At 40.9% G+C, this 23,213-nt stretch overlaps 1 protein-coding gene across 3 annotated transcripts in view; it reads left to right on the forward strand.

The window, feature by feature from the left end:
• ARNT2 (aryl hydrocarbon receptor nuclear translocator 2) overlaps positions 1–10,906 on the forward strand; it is a 61,988-nt gene extending 51,082 nt beyond the window's left edge. For all 3 annotated transcript variants that reach the window (XM_075207785.1, XM_075207786.1, XM_075207787.1), the window contains 8 exons: positions 1,452–1,603; positions 2,728–2,800; positions 2,877–3,003; positions 3,818–3,914; positions 7,221–7,356; positions 7,466–7,631; positions 9,723–9,859; positions 10,685–10,906. In XM_075207785.1, the coding sequence (XP_075063886.1) occupies positions 1,452–1,603; positions 2,728–2,800; positions 2,877–3,003; positions 3,818–3,914; positions 7,221–7,356; positions 7,466–7,631; positions 9,723–9,859; positions 10,685–10,783 (987 nt within the window). In that variant the 3' untranslated portion in view covers positions 10,784–10,906. The remainder of the gene's footprint in view (positions 1–1,451; positions 1,604–2,727; positions 2,801–2,876; positions 3,004–3,817; positions 3,915–7,220; positions 7,357–7,465; positions 7,632–9,722; positions 9,860–10,684) is intronic.
• The last annotated feature ends 12,307 nt before the right edge of the window (positions 10,907–23,213 follow it).

The raw sequence follows: 23,213 nt of genomic DNA on the forward strand, positions 1-23,213 counted from the left end.
TCCTCATCACCACACATAGGAGGGAATTCAATTCCCCCCAGATTAACGCAGCGTTAATCCTACTATCGTTATTAAGGTAAATTTAACCCGGCTTTCTGCTCGCAGCTCCCTGAGCTGCAAGCAAAAAGCCAGCATTGAAACTACCATAATAACGGTATTTAAGCAAATAATTACCGTAATAACGGTAATAGTGTGCAGAGCACATTACTTTTTACAGTAACGCGACCAATTGAATTTCCCCCATATTGTTTTGCCCGTCCTCATATCCACCTTACATTCAGCCTCCCAATGATCAAATACATATCTCTTACACATTCATTCAAGAAACAGAATGGATGGACAATACAAAGACAATGACACATATATTTATCCACCTGCCTTACACTGAAGATGTTCTCCTCGGCTTCTCCATTTCTCCTTCCTAAGCAGTTTCATCACTTCCTGATTTTAGCTCACAGTCTGGGCCCTCAAAGCTGCATGTTCTTGTAGGAATCACTTGCGGCCCACTATACACTATAGTATTGTTGTCTAAAGCATGACAGCCAGGTACTAATTGAGCATGATATATACAACCAAATCTCTTATTCATTCTATCACCATCTCTGATTTTGACTACTGCAAGCTCCTCCTATCTGGAATACCCCTCACTTGTCTTTCTCTAGTGCAATCCGTCCAACATCCGCCACACCCCTCTACAAATCCCAATACTGACTCCCCATATCATGACTTCTTCTCTGGTAACTTACTCTCACTCATGCCTACACGACTTCTCCTATAGAATTCCTGACCACACTACTCTACATGTTCAAATCTTTGAAAACTCAATACTATCTTATAATATCCACTCCCAGTCACAATCACTTCTCTTGTCTCAGCTTTGCCCTTTTTCCATTCCCATTTCCCATGAGCAGGGCCTTTTTTAACCTTTGTATCCATGTTTGTATTTACTTTGCTACCTTGTGTGGCCCTGTTTTATGTAAGCCTGTCTGGCACTGCTGAGCTCTGAGGAACCTGACAAGTCAACAACAATAAAGATAATAATAATGCATTTTGCACTAAATTGCTGTAATGGTCTGCTGACCACTTTGGCCTCATACAACTACAAATGGGCATTCTTAAGGGGCTTGACCAGCCCATCAGTATATTAGCTAGATGACCATTCTGGCCCTGTGGCTCACAGGCATTGGAACCTACTGGGGATACCCCCACTCTCCTGCTTGTATCTTTAAACCCACTAGGTAAAGTAATTTTCTTAGGACTTCTTCTTCTTGTAAATAAGGCCAGTTATTAAACAGCATGTGTACAGTTTGATTGGGCACGCTGGACACTGTGGTAGTCTTGGTAGATTCATCGGCTAATCAGTCACTAATAAATAATACATCTCACAATGAATCCAATTTAATCTATGTCTCTGTTAATTACACAAATTAACCAAGTTTTTCTCACACTAGGTGGTGAAGCTGAAAGGACAGGTGTTGTCAGTGATGTACCGGTTTCACACTAAGACTCGGGACTGGATGCTACTTCGTACAAGCAGCTTCACCTTCCAGAACCCATACTCTGATGAGATTGAATACATTATCTGTACAAATACCAATGTGAAGTAAGTAACTGGTACACGAGCCAGACAGACCCTAGCTCCTTTATTTAGGTGTATTGGAGAACCCAGAGTGGGCTACTTCCACAAACATAAAGGCAAGGTAAAGCATGATCTCTCCTTGTAATATACCTCTTATTGTAAAATATAAGGATATTAGAAGTCACCATGCAGTTCTGTCACCATTCAAAGACATAAGGCCACAAGCCAAATAGCTACACAGCTCATGGACATCTGAGGGAACTTCTAATAATGTAATAATTGACAGTAGGGGCTGCATTATTCAGTATAATCTACAAGTAGAATACATCAGAACTCACCTTTTGTACAAATGTTATTTACAGGAGTTTTTACCAAATAGAAACATCACTTGGGTTATATATTTCATATATCCATATATTTTATAAATTGAAAATAATCCACATTGCAACTATTATTTAAACATGCAGAATTAATGTGTTTTTAAATAAAATAAATAATACATAAGTTACAAAAAAAATTCACCTGGCTGAGTGCTCCTATTCATTTGTAGGCAAACCAGAAACTAAGCTAAGATTTCAGGCTACAGAAACATTGTCCATGCCCCAATAATGGCTCTGCTTCTTGGTTTGTCAACAAATAAGTGCAATATATACATATATTACGCCATATGACCTATACACAGATAGAATACTGTAAACATATGTAAAGATGGAGCAGAATGTCAGTGGATTGAATTAATTAGAGAATATGTGCTATTTTGTGATAGATCCTTGATGGCTTATAACTAATAGCATTGTAATACATATTACATATATAGTTATGCTGTTGACAACACTTCAGCAGGAAGATATTGTACAGAATGACAAATATTAGACAATGATTTATTTTGAAGGATTTCAGGTTTGTATAGCGACTCTGGTAAACCCAGTCGACTTTCTAGTACTTGCCAGTTAGATCTGATACATGTATTGTCACTTTAGAGTCTCCTGGTGCCCAGGTTATCACACCCATTAAGATCTATGCCTACAACTGCACTGTATGATATTTAATATTGCAAAGGGAACAACTAGGGGAGCAGCGCTGCTTATATCTGCATGTCAGATAAGCCATAGCCTACAGTATTTCTGCAGCTGTTTCTACGTTCCCAGGCAGGTCCAGCAGCAGCAGGCCGAGCTGGAGGTTCATCCAAGGGACAGCTTGTCCTCCTATGACCTGTCACAGGTGCGTATCTCACCCATCCCATGTTCTTGCTGTGTGCTCAGCCTGTGGTCACTGAGACGCTTGTGTGTCATTACAGGTGCCTGTCACAAACCTTGCAGGGAATGTGCACGAGGGGGGGAAGTCCGTGGTCGATAAGCCTGATCCCATATTTTCCCAGGACCGAGACCCACGTTTTGCCGAGATGTTTGCAGGAATCACAGCCTGTAAGTTGTAAATATTATCCCTCACGACCTGCCACAACATGTATCCCAGTTAGAGGCGATAGCTTGTAAAAACACCAGCATTGGGCAGCCAGCCGGTTTGTGTGCTGTGAAGACATTTTCCTGCAGCCTTGACACCTCATACCTAGAGAGCTATCAATGTTCATCTTTTGTATCTTAACCCTAATAGAGTCAGTCTGCTCACTTTCAACAGTCTATTGCATCGTACAGGGGATTAAATGATCTTAGATATCTAGCAGGTTCAGTTCAGGACAGGTCAGCGCACAGAGCTGAGTTCATGGGCCCCAGGGATCCTGGTTAAGTGTGTTTTTAATAAGCATTTAGGTATGTTTGTAAATGCAAGGAGAGGGTCAAATGCATAGTCTTCATGTAGAAGGAATGTAATGTTAACATATCCAAGGTGCCTTCTGCTAGTCTGCCTGTCGCCATCAGTACATAGTTACAGGGGTAAGAAGGGCTCGTGTCTCTATTGGAATTAGGGGGAACATCTGTAAGACATCCAAGGTCATGTCAATTGTGTATGTGTTGTTTGTGAGGCTAAATATATTGTTGAATGTGGATTTAATAGTTTAGGGTAAGGGAGTTGATTTATTTCAATGGAATTTCTGTGTGTTAGTGATTTCACTTAAATGTCTAGTGTGATTATGATATCTGTATAAATCTGCTGTGAAAGATTTGAGTCCTGCTTCTTCTTACCATGGGATAAGTGCATCTACATAACACATAGGAATTGTGTTATTCTTTTAGTATCTTTATGCTTTTCTATTTTTTTACTTCCTTCTTTCTCCCCTTTTAGCTGAGAAGAAAATGTTATCGGCATCCGGCAGCGGGACTCAGCAGTTGTACTCAACAGGCAGCCCCTTCCAGCCAGGACACAGTGGCAAGTCCTTCAGGTACTAAGTTACCCTATTACCCGTACTGTCTTGAATGAAGGGACTGCTAATAGTACTCTAATTTAAACTAGGGAGTATGTATTCCTTTCTCAATATACAAGTTCCTCCCAATGAGTACTGAAGTGATTACATCACTACTTGCGCATATATATATGTGTGTGTGTATATAAAATGCTGCAAAGTAAGAATGCTTTCAAAAATAGAAGTGTTGACAGTTTATTTTTATCAATTAACAAAATGCAAAGTGAAAGAACAGAAGAGAAATCTAAGTTAAATCACTATTTGGTGTGACCACCCTTTGCCTGTAAACCAGCATCAATGCATCAATTCTTCTAGGTACACTTGCACACAGTTTTTGAAGGAATTTGTCACGGAGGTTGTTCTAAACATCTTGGAGAACTGACCACAGATCTTCTATGGTTGTAGGCTTGTACAAATCCTTCTGTCTCTTCATGTGAACCCAGACAGACTCGATGATGTTGAGATCAGGGCTCTGTGGGGGCCATATCATCACTTCCAGGACTCCTTGTTCTTCTTTATGCTGAAGATAGTCCTTAGTGACATTGGCTGTATGTTTGGAGTTGTTGTCCTGCTGCAGAATAAAGTTGAAGGCAATTAAACGCCTCCCTAATGGTATTGCATAATGGATAAATACCTGCCTGAATTTCTCAGCATTGAGGACACCATTAATCCTGAACAAATCCCCAAATCCATTTGCTGAAATACTGCCTCAAACTTGCAAGGAACCTCCACCATGCTTCACTGTTGTCTGCAGACACTCATTATTGTACTGCTCTCCTGCCCTTCGTCGAACAAACTGTCTTCTGTTACAGCCAAATATTTAATATTTTGACTCAACGTCATCATCATCACTAATTCCGCAGCGCTGTACAAAGAACTCACATCAGTCCCTGCCCCATAGGAGCTTACAGTCTAAATTCCCTAACATACAGACCGCATGAAAGTAAGGTCAATTTAATAGCAGCCAATTAACCTACTAGTATAGTTGCCTTGTTTTCCACGTTAAAGGTATGGCTTTTTGGCTGCAATTCTTCCATGATGACCACATCTGGTCAGATTTCTCCGAACAGTAGAATGGTGTACCTGGGGACCACTGTTTTTTTCCAGTTCTGAGCTGATGTCACTGCAGGACATATGTGTCTTTCATCTGATGCACTAAGACTTCTTGCCTGACAACTGCATCTATGGTCCTCAATGTTGTCTGTTTCTTTGTGCTTCTTCAAAAGAGCTTGAAGAGCACATTTTGAAACCCCAGTCTGGTTTAAAAGACACCTTGCTGATGCAGTATAACTGCCCTGAGTCTTGTTGCTGTGCTCAGTCTTGTCATGGTGTATGACCTTTGACATGAAACCGTCTTCCACAACCTCACCTTTCCAGCAGACTTTGGCTGTTCCTCACCCAGTTTTAAGCCTCGTACACAGCTCTTTCTGTTTCAGTTAATAACTGTGTCTCAACCTACATATGAAAATGATGATCATTATCACCTGTTTGCAGAGGCGGGCTGGCCCGGGGGGCAGGGGGGCCGCTGGGTTAGACGCCTATTAGGGCCGGGGGGTAGGCCGGCCGGCCGCCCCCCCGGATGCAAAAAACAGTTTCTCCCCCCGCGGCCGCATCCGATGTCATCAGATGCGGCCGCATCAATGACGCGGCCGCATCCCCTGTAATATGATGCGGCCGCCGGTGTGCCCCCCGGCCATCCCTCTCCCAGCCTGCGCCTGCCTGTTTGGTATGATTGGTTAATCATACACCTGCCTATAATTCTGCAAAATCCCTGACTAGAAGAATTGATGCTGTTTTGAAGGCAAAGGGTGGTTACACCAAATATTGATTTGCTTTAGATCTCTCTTCTGTTCATTCACTTTGCATTTTTGTTAATTGATAAAAATAAACTATTACCACTTCTATTTTTGAAAGCATTCTTACTTTGCAGCATTTTTTCTACACCTGCCTAAAACTTTTGCACAGTGTTGTGTATATATAATATTAAATATAGCTTTACCTTTTATGCTTTTCTTGACTGTCCCTAGTACAGGAGAATATGTATATTTACAGACTTTGAGCAAGTTTAGTATTTTTCTTGCTTTCTATTATTTTTAGCTCTTCGATCCTGATCATGGAAACAATGACATGATAGCATATCACACACTCAGCTTGTATGGTCAGAGTTGTTAGAACCATCTGAACAGGCCCCAGACAAGGTCACCAGAATGTAGAACCCTTGAAAATGAATGCTTTACAATGACTGATTCTGTGCAATTTGGCTTTCTACATGCATGGCTGAATTGGCATCAGATCCATTCACCTGGTGGTCAGATTGAAAAAATGAATTGGCAGATGTGAGACCAGCTTTAGTAGCATCTAAACCCTGCACCAGTATTATAATGATGTAGTCATCTCTTAAAGGCACTTTGACAATATTTTAAAGCTGTATGATTTATCTAATGTAGATATAAATAAATGTGTTTACATAAAAACCCCCTGTATATATAAATGTGTATATATAAATGCTTCCTGTAACTTATGTGTCAGCGCCAGCTACAAACGTCAGTTAGACTGTCCATTGAAAGCATCACTAGTGTTCTTTCCAGCTAAGACCTTTCCTATATGTGTGTCCCCACCTAAATCTGCACCTCTCCCCTTTCATACCGCACGTAGAGTACTTAACTTACTTAACAAATGTTAGGAAATGGAAGAGGACACAAAACAACTATATCCAAAGATACAACATAAAAACATAAACAGTCAATATTTTTTAAATCTACTTTTCTGCACACGAGTAAATAGAGAATGAAAAACATTGAGGCTAGAGTCCCTTTAGTATTTCCATAACACAGATACAGTTTAAAAAACAAATATAGGGTTATTTAACATTTCACATATGTATTAGTCACTGCTAAAATATTTGTGGGTATTTCCAAAGGATTGGCACATTGCAAAATTACATATCTAATTCAGAACCGCAAGCCAGCATTTTTTGCATATAGAGCAGACTTAGATCCATACACCAATCTAAATGAATAAACCTTTGCCCTTTTTATATAGACCCCTAGCATATTTTGTACTGCAAAATACGGCCAAAGCAATTTCCTTTTATTGCATTGAACATTTGTAGGTGTCCTCAATTGAACTGCTTGTATAAACCCCATTAATGTACTAATCTGTGACTGTAATGGGACAGCAATCTCTTAACACCCTGATGTGGACATTCCTGGGACCATGACTTGACAAAAGAGGGGAACAATGTCCTCTGTTCTCCACTATATGATTCGCTATTTGTTATTCCAGCTCTTCAGTAGTTCATGTGACCGGAGTTAATGAGATCCAGTCTCCGACAGGCACAGGGCAGAACTTGACCCAGATATCACGTCAGATTAATGCTGGACAAGTTTGGACAGGAAGCCGACCTCCTTTTCAAGGACAGGTACATTCACCACCAGACATCAATGTATTCTTAGTCACAGTGTGTGCTGAAAGTTGGATGCACTATGCTGGATTGTCCCTAAGGCGCAATGTTTGTGTTAATTTCACAGCAAATTACTTCACAGTCTGGTAAATCTCAAACTTCTCCATTTGGTATTGGAACAAGTCACACGTATACATCCGATCCATCCACTTACAGTCCGTTATCTAGCCCGGCCACATCATCTCCCAGTGGAAATGCCTACTCTGGCTTAGGAGGACGGAACGCGGCATTCAGTAAGTCTACATTCCTATTGCTTATGGTCACAGTATTAACCTCTGTGATGCAGCGAGTGAAATACTCCTAGATTTGTCTTGTGTTGTTTAATACACGTGATGGGAAAATGACCTATATTTCTGCACACCACTGTTTTTTACATTGCCATTGTGAGTCATGGAGGACACTGTCTTTATCTACATACTATTCTCATAACAATCCCTACAAATGTGCAATAACCACATGTCTATTTACCAAAAGAGTCTCTCTCTGTTACGTCTCCTAAAGTTGACCATAGATACCTCAATTTTGACAGCTAATTTATACCGCTTTCATACTCCCGCCCCGGCAATATCCCGGGTTTTTCAAGCCGGGTTTTTGCCAGGGCTCGGAGCGTCCCAGCTCAGAAACACCATTCATACTGCACCTCGGACCTAGGAATTTCCCGGGTTGACCCCATTCATACTGCACAAGTCTGTGCCCTGGCAATTTATGGGAGTCATCACCAGAGCAGTTTTCATTGGCTGAAAAATGGTGATGTCATCCACCATTTCTCCTAAATTCCTTCTCGAATCTTCCATGGGCTCCCACCTATGACATCATCCTCCAGAGACAGGCAGACAGCCAATCAGCTTGTTTTCTGTGCAACCCGGGTTAAAAACCCGGGTTGCACCATTCATAGTGCAGGCAACCCGGGTCCGAACCGGGAATTACCCCTCGATAAATCCCGGGTTGAAGACCCGGGTTTTTAGACCCGGGATTTTTGACTTCATACTGCACCAAGACCCGGGTCGTTTGAGCTCGCCCCGGCAAAAACCCGGGATTTTGGTGCAGTATGAATGGGGCATTAATAAGCCACAAACTGCAGCGTGTATGCTCCCAATAAGACAATACTGATAAACTTTATGATCAGGAGCTATCAGTTGGGATGGATGGTAAATGCAGTTAGACGATGACTGCATCAGCCCAGATATGCAGCCATTTGTCTGACCTCAGTAATGGTGCAGTGTCACATCCAACTATGGCACTGGAGTGTCAGATGAGCAGATCTTTCAGATTCTATATGAATGCGTATAGCCGACCATGACAAAGATCCGACCAGCTGGTGTTCAGGCCTGACAGATAAGCCAGGCTATGTCTGACTCCCTACTGTTTTGCACTGTACTCTGCTTTTAACTTAATGTCTAATTTAATGTCATCAACACTTAACCATATAGCTTCACCTTTTGTCCATGTCAATGTTTTCTTTTTTTTTACTTAAATGGAAAGACCATGGAATACAACATAATTTAATGTGTGCCCTTGGTCTTCCATTATGACTATACTATCTCTTTCCTCAGAACGATGGCATCTTGTTTACTTGCACAGATTTATAGGATAATGCAGGGTTTCCCAAACCCAGTCCTCGGGGCTCCCCAACAGTGCCGGTTTTCTGGATCACATGTGACATAATTAGGACCACCTGTGGATCTGTTACAATGTGTCAGTCAGTAATGAATACACCTGTGCTCCAGCAAGGAGTTAGGGAAACCCTGCACTGTTAGGGAGCCCTGAGGACTGGGTTTGGGGAACCCTGGGATAATGGAATGTTACAAGACATATCTACCTAACTCGTCATCTTCTCCACCTGCCGTTGTCTCCTGACTTCAAAACGCTCCTCAGTCTTCTCTTATCTCTTCACTTTGATTGTACTTGTTTTCTCGTGTTAAAAGAGAAGACTCCCATTTTAAAATCATTTTCAGTCCTCCTCAAACTGCTTAGGGAACTCTGCTTTGGTTGGAAGAAATGTACTTCATATAAATGGATAATTAGTGCAACCAAACCAGATGCAGAGCTCTCTGTGCCACAACTGGGCTGCAGCCTTTTACTATGCTGCCAGTTTGGCAGATACCTTGGCCCTCTGTACAAGAATATATTACAGCTTTATTGGGAATGTAGATAAAAATCAGACCATAAGCTATGTGTGAGCCCTCATTATTATTAACTAACATTGTTCAAATTGTATGCACAGCCCTATACGTTGCTTGTGGTCACACAGACTTCAATAGGCTGCCAGATACATACACCGTCATTCTAATATACCCCCTCTGTATTCTCTCCTCTATGTTCAGCTGAAACAGGGCAGAGCAGTGGTCAGTTCCAGGGCCGGGCATCGGAAGTGTGGTCTCAGTGGCAGAGTCAGCATCATAACCAACAGAGCAACGAGCAGCATGGTCACCAGCAGCCAGGCCAAGCAGAAGTCTTCCAGGTACCTAGTGTCTGTGTGGTCAGGGGGTGGGGTTTTCTAATATTTTTATGGAGAGATAGGTACAACAAAGAGAAGCACATCATACACCACAGCCAGTTTGTGTGGACAATGCATAAAGCCTCAAAGCATATTTCATTTCTCAGTAGATAAAATAGAGTGCATGTTATATATCTATTTATTACAATCTAGGCATCGAGTGTCAGACGCATGTAAAACCTACAGAGGCGATGAGGGAACAATGAAGGAGCCTGTGGCCCTTCTCACACTCCCAAGTACCGGTGCCAGTTTAGCTGCATTAATACAGTTTTATATGTGAAGGCAGTGGTTGCGTGACAGGCTGAACCAAAGACTGAGATTGGATACGGTAATCATAGCTTTGCTAGCACAGAAGTTGAATATAGTTATACCCATATGTTCTCACATAATGTAAAATGTCAAAATAACTTCCAGGTGCACTGCGCGGTGACATTTGAGGCCAACTGCAAAACTGGCACATGTTGCTATGGGCTACATCGCTTGTGTGCAAAATTATATGTACACCAATTTACAGAAATGTCAAGTTACAAGACTGGCATATTTATTATATATGTCCCACCCTTGTATCTTCAGTAAAAAATAAGCATGTGATTGGCGTCCGTGGGGAAAGGTTCAGATACCGGACACAGGGGATAATTTCTTTAAAGCACAATTAATGTGCAGGTATATTTGTGTGTAGGGAGAATGTTGTGGTGTTAGGACTGGATAACATATAAAGAGATGCAAATGGTAAGTATCTGAATGAAAGTGATGTATATGGAGTCCTATATATAGCCTCTGTTTCCCCAGGACATGCTTCCTATGTCCGGAGACCCCACCCAAGGTACTGGCAACTACAACATTGAAGACTTTGCAGACCTTGGGATGTTCCCACCGTTTTCTGAATAATACCTTGGAAGAGCAATCATCCTCTATGCCACTTATGTCCAGCAGTGGAGGAGAGAGACAGCATCTCTGCACTTTTACCTGCTCCATCACAATGGTCAGCCTTTGCAGTGTCTATCTGCCCATTCAACCACCTCTCACATGCTGGAAGGGTTCATGTAAACTCATTGTAACTTAATTGCCTCAAGCAAGAATCGGTGGTATCTTTATTTTACAGACTGTCTTTCTGACAGCACAAAGTAAACATATCATGGAAAATAGATTGTGATCAACTGATATATTGTTATGTAAAATGGCACTGTGACCGCTTCAATGATTTACTATCTTATAACTGGAAGACATTCTTGAGAAGAATATGGAGAGTGGCTCTCACAGTATAACTGAATCCTCGTTCAATGTACATGAATCATTTTTCAAACTCGCCAGTATCTTGGACATGAGTCCTTCGCTTGGATTTGATATAATCTGATGTCTTATTCCCTCTCCAGTAATTTCCTGGGTATGTCCATAATCTGATAAAGTGAATTTGACAGTCTTCATGTGGCTTTGAACTGACCAATAACACGGTTACTTATCTGTCAAGCTGTTATGTTAATGTGAAACATATATATTGTGTATTTTGTACTACTGAATGTTCTGTACTATTACTCATTGCATAGTCTTACTATGCATTATTTTGCTAATGTCATTTCATTAAAGGTTGACACGGGCTGTGTGTGTTTTTGATATTACTATTTTTTATATGTGGCAGGTTTGTGTCCATTGATTCGGCAACTGACTGATTTGGGTAACAATGCAAGAGTCAACTAATAGATGTTGGTCATTTATTACAGTGATTGATGAAGTTTGGCGGAAACTTTATTAAAGTATCTATGTCTAGCAGAGATTGTTCATAGCAACCAATCAGAACATTGCTTTCATTATGCCTGAAAAACTGTTTCTCAGCTAAACAAATGCAGACTCTGTTCTATAATATTATAATCAATGTACATTCCTGATTCATGTCACACGCAATACATTTGGTTAACTGAAAAACTTGGCGGTCTTGCAGCCATAAGGGTAGTGTTACACTGGGGTTTTCAGCACCAGGCACATATCAGCCAGCAGATACAAAGCTTATCTGCGATAGCGTGACGGGAAGCTGGAGTTTCCACTGCCTGCTACGCAGTTCTTGCGATTGTTACAATAGATGCAGAAAACACCAGGGACCACTACGTTTATTGCAAAAATCTGTTTGGTTACTATATTTTTTTTTAATATGGAACAACTGCAGTGTTTTATTTTAGTTTTGCAGATATATTCAGTTATACGCCAATGCCCCATTTCTAAGCATTACCAAAACATTTTAAAAAAAAAGCGGACGAGTCCACACTACAAGGAAGGGGTTAACAGCCAGAGTTATGATTCACTCCTCTGAAGTATACAAGGAATGTGCATATTGCTTAATTCCACTGTTTATTTTTGGCCTGACTAAGCAGTTTTAAGATAGATACATATACAGCATGTCAACAGCTAATAATATGCAAGTGCCTTGTACTAACCATAGTATAAATAACATAGACATGTAAAAAAACAAAAACAAATACAATTAAGCGCAAGAAGAATTTATATATGTCACAGAATGGTCCAGTACAAGATAGATATACAGATATATATATAATCATCATCATTTATTTATATAGCGCCACTAATTCCACGGTGCTGTACAGAAAACTCACTCACATCAGTCCCTGCCCCATTGGGGCTTGCAGTCTAAATTCCCTAACACACACACACAGACAGACACACAGACTAGGGTCAATTTGTTAGCAGCCAATTAACCTACCAGTATGTTTTTTTGGGAGTGTGGGAGGAAACCGGAGCACCCAGAGGAAACCCACTTAACACGGGGAGAACATACAAACTCCACACAGATAAGGCCATTATCGGGAATTTAACTCATGACCCCAGTACTATAAGGCAGAGGTGCTATATATATATATAAAAGAACAAGAGAATATACATATACTACTTTTCCGGATAGACCCAATCGGTAGCTGCATATGTTCCATACCAGCTGTGTAAATATGTACAAAGAATTAGTCATTACATGAACACAAGAGCTTGCAGCCCATAAGATGAGTCCTTCTTCCTCTCAGCAAGGATTGTTTTTGGGTTCCTGAACCCTCCCAGAGAGAATTTGGAACATTCACTGGTATAACAACTGATTTTGTTTTCCTACCCATGTATGATAAATGGCACACTCAGCACTGAGGAAAACTTAAACAATGTGACTGTGTCAACTCTTATTCGGAGACCTCCGAGGAAATACTATACGATCTCGCAATGGACAGTCCACTAAACTGAGTCATTTGTGTGTTTTTCTGAAACGTCTATTAATGAAACCTATTGTTCCATTTTATATTACAGTACATACTTTCCAATTCCTGCTGCTATTATTCTAACCTACAGATAGACTGTTTTCAAATGAAACCCTATTCTCTTTAAGAGATATCCACTATAGACCCAATTGTACACTTGTTAGAGAGGTGGTTTCCTGTGTAATAAATGTGTCGCTCTGAGGTGAAAAGTGCAATTTTCCTGCAACTTAAAAGAAAAAAAGTGATAATTTTTCCCCAGCAATATTAAATTAATAAATCATTTATACATTAAAAAAAAAAAAAATACTGCAAAAAGTATACACCAGATTATAAATGATGTAAACCTGAATAGTGGGAACCGTATTGGATAAAGGATAACATTATATTTAAAGTTAAATAAGTTTAAATTTATTGAGTCTATAAAGATGGTGGAAAGCAAAAACATAAAATTAGATGTATATAGCAAGTTCATATTCCATTTTATTGTAAGTACCATGGTAGGTGCCTTTGGCATTAATGCTAATGAGACCATTAGGAAAGGCAGGATTACATTTAAGTGGCTCTCCTACTCTCCCAGTGCCCCTTGTATAGATTGCCTTGTCTCCAGAAGCATACATGTTAGTAATACTCATTGCTCAGTAAGAAAATCCATATTTTTCACCCCAGGTATTAGTTATGTACATGGGGTGATGTTAATTACATCTTAAACATTTTCCTGCTGAACAGATTCATAACAGTCTGGCCATTAAGTTTATTATGCTCCTTGTTGAACATTTAAAACAATATGTTGCAATGTGCTGGATAATAAAACAGAATGTTCCATTCACAAAATTGGTCTCTTCGTTAGTATGACATGCACAATAGTCTAACAGCAGTCAAACGTTACAAATGAATTCACTACTTCACAATTGTGGATATATGATGTTTAATGCATTGAATTACTTTTGCTGGAGTTTGGCCATAATGACTCCATTAGTGGGATCTGGGGAATTTACTTGTAAAGCAAATTGGAGAAGTCAGTCAGAAAAGTGCAACACCAAAAATGTAACTTGCTTTGTATTGATATTTGCTGCACAGACCTGACAATATCAGTAGTGCAGATTAAAGTACATCAGTCGTCCACAGTGCCGGCATTTATTTTGTCTGCTGAAGATACTGATATTCATGAGAGTGCAGCAAAACAATTCACCAGGAACTAGTGGCATCACTTATATGAGGTACTTTGTGATGCATTATCTGTAGGGCCTCAGTCACATGTCTAAAATACAGAGATTTAACCTAACTCCATGTTTTATAAATGCACAGGAAGTATGTGTGAATGGGTTGGCGTGCATATATAATGCTATAGGCACATTTATTAAATTCGGATTGGTAAGTGCCCAAATCTTGGCTTTACAAACGTGTCTTAAAAAAGGTTTACATTATATTGCATTATTTATTTTATAAGGCATACAACTTGGGAATGTTTGCCTGTCATAACTTATGCAAATGTTTGACAACACACACATTTACAAAATATGCATTTTTATGCACATGCGAAAGTGTCTACTGATTTGTGAATACTAAACATAATTACAACCAGAGCTTATTTAATGCTTATATTACCTGATTAACAAAATAAACAGAACATTTGCTATGATTTTCTTTCTATTCACTAAAATCCAAAGATATGGAACATTTGTAATCTCTTAATCCGTTTTCCAACACCATGAAATATTACACTAGTAATACTATTGTAAAGCGTTTCCTTTGAGATACCCACAAGCTGAGCACATTGGATTGTCTCATTACGCCTGTTAAATGCAACCAGCCAGATGTGCTTTCTTTCAGTGCCTGTTACTGAGTACAATACGGTCATTAAATTAAAGATCTTTTCCAGTGCCAGTGTTAAACTAAACCAAGATGGGCACTTAACATTTTCCACATCAATTTTAAAGGAAGACTCAATTACATTTTTTCACATTTAGATTAGATTTTATGAATAGTGCTGACTTTTCCATTGTTTAAAAGTTTTACATAAGTTAGTTTAAATCAATGATGAGCAACCTGACTTACTATAAGGACTACATGTGCACCCCGCCAACCTTCAAAGACCGTGACCATTAACGTCAAGAATTAAAAAACGGCAACAAAACTACCTAATCACTTATCCCCACATCACTCATCCCAAAATGCCCCCACAAGCCAACCACTTGCTCCAAAACTCCTCCACATTCCACTCAGACACGCCACATACACCTCAGCGCACAGGGGAAGAAGGTTGAGCACGTGGTACAGTTCACTCCCTCCGCCTCCTCCCATTGGATGTGCTGCGTGACCTCCCGGCTGTATACAGAGGAGGAAGCCAGCTACTCCCTTTAAGTCTTATGTTCTGCTTTATTTATCTGGTGCTCACTTTTGCCCTCACCAAAGTAACCAATGATTTCCTTTTTCGCTAAGTCAAAGGGCCATTTCTCCCTTCTCATACCGCCAGACCTCTCCGCTACTTTCAACACTGTTGCTTAACATGGAAATATGAATACTTAATGTATACAGATTGGATGGTAAACTGGCTATTTTACAGTTAGTGTAGGATGCTTAAAAGTTAATCATAGCTTACAGTATATTGACAAATGATGTTGTTGTACTTTTATTCCAATATTACTCAATGCTTATGCTTAAATATGCTCTATGGTATTGTTATCTTTAAATTAGCTAGAAAAGTACTCCACCTTAATTATGAAGAAACACAAAGTTGTGGTTTAGGCCTACATGATGGAAACAAGATGCAAGATGGAGGTTGGGTGGGCCCATAGTAACAGTGATATGATTGGTTTAAGCCTGTAATGACACCTTTATCTACAGGGTGTTCTTGTGGTTTTAATCTATAACATGTAAGTAAATGTAACTGATAACACCATTGTCCTTAATGTTTTAATGGTCTGTATCATACGTACAAAATAAAGTGAGAATATTCTTCATCCTTCAATTTTACCATAACATCACTCACTCCAGTTTCCTTGACACCCTTCACTCCTTTGGCCTTTGTGAAGCTGTCCTGCCTGGTTAGGCTCCTATGTCTCTGGTCGCTCCTTCAGTGTCTCTACTTCCGACTATCGCCCCCTCTACTTGCTCTCTCTATTGATTTTCCCCAAGGCTCTGATCTTGGTCCTCTACTCCTCTCTATCTACATCTCCCCTCCCAGAGAGTTATATGCTCCTTCGACCTCCACAACTGATTGTCCTGCAATATGGAATTATTATTATTATTATCGTTTATTTGTAAGGCGCCACATGGTTTCCGCAGCGCCGTACACAGTACAAACAGTAGACCATACAGGGCAAAACAGTACAGAACATTAAACATAAAATACCAATACTTCGTAAACTCCGGGCAGGCAAATACAGTAGAGACGGAGTGGAAGAACAGGTATGGAGACAGGAGGAAAGAGGGCCCTGCTCATACGAGCTTACATCTGTTGCACTCTTTAAATTATTATTTATTTATAGATAAATGATGATTATAGTCTATAGTTATCCAGGCAAACAGAAGGTATGGATGCAAGGTTTGATCAACCAATAGGCAGATCAGGCTGCAGCCTGGAGCGGCTGGATCCTGGGGGAGGGGGGAACGGGGGGGTGTTTTGCAGCGCTGAATGAATTACATTTCCCCGAACACACCATTTTTTATTTATTATTATATTGGTGGCGGAGGCTGGCTGGCATCATCGGGGTCCGCCCCTGGTCTAAAGTGGCAGCCTGACAGCAAATGTAACTGCTGTCAGCTGCTTGTCAGTGCAGCCGCGGTTCTGGTTTCGCGAGATTACTACAGCTCGTGGGACCAGAGTAAGAACCGTCCGCAGCCACACTGACAGGCAGCTGACAACAGTTGCATTTGCTGTCAGGCTGTCTGCCCTGTCCCCGGTCAACATGAAGAGGAAGAGACAGGAGCAGCGCTTGATCAAGGAGAAGAAGGTAAGTGACAGGTGCTGGGTCACATTAAATGACAGTGGGAGGAGGTGATAAAATATCTGAAGGGAATTAAAAATTGCAGAAGTAGGCTTTAAAAATGTCTAAAGGGGGCTATAATAATGTCTAAAGGGGCCTATAAAAATGACACAAGGGGGCTATAAAAATGTCATAAGGGGGCTGTACAAAAAGGCAGAAGGGGGCTGTATTAATGACAAAAGGGGACTATATAAATGACAGAAGGGGCCTGTAAAAAGTTCTGACAGGACTGCAAAAATGTCAGAAAGGTGATGTATGGGCTGTAGGGGGCAATTTAAAGAAGAGAGCAGCTTTGCGGGGGAGGGGGGCATGTTCTCTGTATTGTGTGGCGGATATAAAGGATGTTCTCTGTATTGTGTGGCGGTTACATGGATACTCTCTGTTTTCTCAGTGGCCACTAGAATGCTTAATAGTAGTCAGATGTGTCTGGTAGATGTTAGTATTTGATTATAGCTCTTTGACAACACAATTTCTGTCCATAATGGAGTGTTGTGTTTGAACTAAAGAGCCTTGTCATTCATGCTTTGTTAACATTTTGCATTATAATATCATATCTGCATAATAGAACCCCAACTTTCCAGAAGCCAGCTAGATAATAACAACGCTGCAAGTACAAGCAAGAGAGAACAACAGGTAATCACAGCTGCAAGAAAGGTAAAAGTAAGAGAATTTGAATCCTGGAGAATACTCCTGAATGTTCATACTCAGAAGTATTCCTATACACCTGAATATTCCTCAGTGAGTCACAGATTTATGCCTTATATCAGGGGTGTCCAACCTTTTAGCTTCCCTGGGCCACATTGGAAGACGACGAGTTGGTTTGGGCCGCACATAAAATACACTAACACTAACGATAGCTGATCATCGAAAAAACCATAGAAAAACATAGTTAACATATTAAACTTACTTGGAAATGAAGTTAGTAAGAGTTAGGAAACCTGTTGCAGAATCATGATTAAAGCAGTAGTCCCATTACCAGCTACAATTTAACTTACCTGCATCTGCCCCTTAGTGGGGTTCGGGGAATTAAATGCCAAAAACTTTTTTTTTCCTCTCTTTCTGCACCCATGAATCATTTTTTTTATTGACCAGTTTGAAATGGTCACCGATATAGGTAGCATGAGGAGGACTAATAGAAATCTACAGAGATTTAAAGATAGGGTGGCGGGAAAAATGGCTCATGGAGCAGCCTCCGATGAGGGTAACAGTGGGTGATATTTTCACCCTACTCAGCACTGCACATTTAAAATGGTTTAAAATATTAAAAATACAATTATCTCTTAATATTTACATTAGATACATACAGAGAACACAGCTAGTTCATAATTGCATGGTGCAGAAAGTCCAAATTCAGAGTAACAACAATAAGATACTGGATAATCTTTCACTGCTGCTGATAGTTCGCGCGGGTGACTCCTCTGTGCTGCGCTACGCAATGGATGTCGGGTGTGATGACGTCACCCCCGACATTCACTGCGAGTACCACACGGAGGAGGAGACCAGGGAGGGAGCCGGAGTGCCAGCTGACGTGACCGCAAGGTAAGTATTTTCTTTTTTTTTTTTGCAGGATTGTTTCAGCGCTGCCCCCTTGAAACAACCAAAACTCCTGCTGGGCCACATTTACAGGCATGCTGGGCCGCACACGGCCCGTGGGCCGTGGGTTGGACAACCATGCCTTATATGATAAGCTGAACCTTAACGTCAAGAATTAAAAAACGGCGACAAAACTACCTAATCACTTATCCCCACATCACTCATCCCAAAATGCCCCCACAAGCCAACCACTTGCTCCAAAACTCCTCCACATTCCACTCAGACACGCCACATACACCTCAGCACACAGGGGAAGAAGGTTGAGCACGTGGTACAGTTCACTCCCTCCGCCTCCTCCCATTGGATGTGCTGCGTGACCTCCCGGCTGTATACAGAGGAGGAAGCCAGCTACTCCCTTTAAGTCTTATGTTCTGCTTTATTTATCTGGTGCTCACTTTTGCCCTCACCAAAGTAACCAATGATTTCCTTTTTCGCTAAGTCAAAGGGCCATTTCTCCCTTCTCATACCGCCAGACCTCTCCGCTACTTTCAACACTGTTGCTTAACATGGAAATATGAATACTTAATGTATACAGATTGGATGGTAAACTGGCTATTTTACAGTTAGTGTAGGATGCTTAAAAGTTAATCATAGCTTACAGTATATTGACAAATGATGTTGTTGTACTTTTATTCCAATATTACTCAATGCTTATGCTTAAATATGCTCTATGGTATTGTTATCTTTAAATTAGCTAGAAAAGTACTCCACCTTAATTATGAAGAAACACAAAGTTGTGGTTTAGGCCTACATGATGGAAACAAGTTACAAGATGTAGTAACAGTGATATGATTGGTTTAAGGGTCTGTAATGACACCTTTATCTACAGGGTGTTCTTGTGGTTTTAATCTATAACATGTAAGTAGATGTAACTGATAACACCATTGTCCTTAATGTTTTAATGGTCTGTATCATACGTACAAAATAAAGTGAGAATATTCTTCATCCTTCAATTTTACCATAACATCACTCACTCCAGTTTCCTTGACACCCTTCACTCCTTTGGCCTTTGTGAAGCTGTCCTGCCTGGTTAGGCTCCTATGTCTCTGGTCGCTCCTTCAGTGTCTCTACTTCCGACTATCGCCCCCTCTACTTGCTCTCTCTATTGATTTTCCCCAAGGCTCTGATCTTGGTCCTCTACTCCTCTCTATCTACATCTCCCCTCCCAGAGAGTTATATGCTCCTTCGACCTCCACAACTGATTGTCCTGCAATATGGAATTATTATTATTATTATCGTTTATTTGTAAGGCGCCACATGGTTTCCGCAGCGCCGTACACAGTACAAACAGTAGACCATACAGGGCAAAACAGTACAGAACATTAAACATAAAATACCAATACTTCGTAAACTCCGGGCAGGCAAATACAGTAGAGACGGAGTGGAAGAACAGGTATGGAGACAGGAGGAAAGAGGGCCCTGCTCATACGAGCTTACATCTGTTGCACTCTTTAAATTATTATTTATTTATAGATAAATGATGATTATAGTCTATAGTTATCCAGGCAAACAGAAGGTATGGATGCAAGGTTTGATCAACCAATAGGCAGATCAGGCTGCAGCCTGGAGCGGCTGGATCCTGGGGGAGGGGGGAACGGGGGGGTGTTTTGCAGCGCTGAATGAATTACATTTCCCCGAACACACCATTTTTTATTTATTATTATATTGGTGGCGGAGGCTGGCTGGCATCATCGGGGTCCGCCCCTGGTCTAAAGTGGCAGCCTGACAGCAAATGTAACTGCTGTCAGCTGCTTGTCAGTGCAGCCGCGGTTCTGGTTTCGCGAGATTACTACAGCTCGTGGGACCAGAGTAAGAACCGTCCGCAGCCACACTGACAGGCAGCTGACAACAGTTGCATTTGCTGTCAGGCTGTCTGCCCTGTCCCCGGTCAACATGAAGAGGAAGAGACAGGAGCAGCGCTTGATCAAGGAGAAGAAGGTAAGTGACAGGTGCTGGGTCACATTAAATGACAGTGGGAGGAGGTGATAAAATATCTGAAGGGAATTAAAAATTGCAGAAGTAGGCTTTAAAAATGTCTAAAGGGGGCTATAATAATGTCTAAAGGGGCCTATAAAAATGACACAAGGGGGCTATAAAAATGTCATAAGGGGGCTGTACAAAAAGGCAGAAGGGGGCTGTATTAATGACAAAAGGGGACTATATAAATGACAGAAGGGGCCTGTAAAAAGTTCTGACAGGACTGCAAAAATGTCAGAAAGGTGATGTATGGGCTGTAGGGGGCAATTTAAAGAAGAGAGCAGCTTTGCGGGGGAGGGGGGGCATGTTCTCTGTATTGTGTGGCGGATATAAAGGATGTTCTCTGTATTGTGTGGTGGTTACATGGATACTCTCTGTTTTCTCAGTGGCCACTAGAATGCTTAATAGTAGTCAGATGTGTCTGGTAGATGTTAGTATTTGATTATAGCTCTTTGACAACACAATTTCTGTCCATAATGGAGTGTTGTGTTTGAACTAAAGAGCCTTGTCATTCATGCTTTGTTAACATTTTGCATTATAATATCATATCTGCATAATAGAACCCCAACTTTCCAGAAGCCAGCTAGATAATAACAACGCTGCAAGTACAAGCAAGAGAGAACAACAGGTAATCACAGCTGCAAGAAAGGTAAAAGTAAGAGAATTTGAATCCTGGAGAATACTCCTGAATGTTCATACTCAGAAGTATTCCTATACACCTGAATATTCCTCAGTGAGTCACAGATTTATGCCTTATATCAGGGGTGTCCAACCTTTTAGCTTCCCTGGGCCACATTGGAAGACGACGAGTTGGTTTGGGCCGCACATAAAATACACTAACACTAACGATAGCTGATCATCGAAAAAACCATAGAAAAACATAGTTAACATATTAAACTTACTTGGAAATGAAGTTAGTAAGAGTTAGGAAACCTGTTGCAGAATCATGATTAAAGCAGTAGTCCCATTACCAGCTACAATTTAACTTACCTGCATCTGCCCCTTAGTGGGGTTCGGGGAATTAAATGCCAAAAACTTTTTTTTTCCTCTCTTTCTGCACCCATGAATCATTTTTTTTATTGACCAGTTTGAAATGGTCACCGATATAGGTAGCATGAGGAGGACTAATAGAAATCTACAGAGATTTAAAGATAGGGTGGCGGGAAAAATGGCTCATGGAGCAGCCTCCGATGAGGGTAACAGTGGGTGATATTTTCACCCTACTCAGCACTGCACATTTAAAATGGTTTAAAATATTAAAAATACAATTATCTCTTAATATTTACATTAGATACATACAGAGAACACAGCTAGTTCATAATTGCATGGTGCAGAAAGTCCAAATTCAGAGTAACAACAATAAGATACTGGATAATCTTTCACTGCTGCTGATAGTTCGCACGGGTGACTCCTCTGTGCTGCGCTACGCAATGGATGTCGGGTGTGATGACGTCACCCCCGACATTCACTGCGAGTACCACACGGAGGAGGAGACCAGGGAGGGAGCCGGAGTGCCAGCTGACGTGACCGCAAGGTAAGTATTTTCTTTTTTTTTTTTTGCAGGATTGTTTCTTTCAGCGCTGCCCCCTTGAAACAACCAAAACTCCTGCTGGGCCACATTTACAGGCATGCTGGGCCGCACACGGCCCGTGGGCCGCGGGTTGGACAACCATGCCTTATATGATAAGCTGAACCTTAACGTCAAGAATTAAAAAACGGCGACAAAACTACCTAATCACTTATCCCCACATCACTCATCCCAAAATGCCCCCACAAGCCAACCACTTGCTCCAAAACTCCTCCACATTCCACTCAGACACGCCACATACAGCTCAGCGCACAGGGGAAGAAGGTTGAGCACGTGGTACAGTTCACTCCCTCCGCCTCCTCCCATTGGATGTGCTGCGTGACCTCCCGGCTGTATACAGAGGAGGAAGCCAGCTACTCCCTTTAAGTCTTATGTTCTGCTTTATTTATCTGGTGCTCACTTTTGCCCTCACCAAAGTAACCAATGATCTACTTTTCGCTAAGTCAAAGGGCCATTTCTCCCTTCTCATACCGCCAGACCTCTCCGCTACTTTCAACACTGTCGCTTAACATGGAAATATGAATACTTAATGTATACAGATTGGATGGTAAACTGGCTATTTTACAGTTAGTGTAGGATGCTTAAAAGTTAATCATAGCTTACAGTATATTGACAAATGATGTTGTTGTACTTTTATTCCAATATTACTCAATGCTTATGCTTTAATATGCTCTATGGTATTGTTATCTTTAAATTAGCTAGAAAAGTACTGCACCTTAATTATGAAGAAACACAAAGTTGTGGTTTAGGCCTACATGATGGAAACAAGTTACAAGATGTAGTAACAGTGATATGATTGGTTTAAGGGTCTGTAATGACACCTTTATCTACAGGGTGTTCTTGTGGTTTTAATCTATAACATGTAAGTAGATGTAACTGATAACACCATTGTCCTTAATGTTTTAATGGTCTGTATCATACATACAAAA

Source organism: Mixophyes fleayi, chromosome 4 (genome assembly GCF_038048845.1).
Source record: "Mixophyes fleayi isolate aMixFle1 chromosome 4, aMixFle1.hap1, whole genome shotgun sequence".
NCBI lineage: Eukaryota > Metazoa > Chordata > Amphibia > Anura > Limnodynastidae > Mixophyes > Mixophyes fleayi.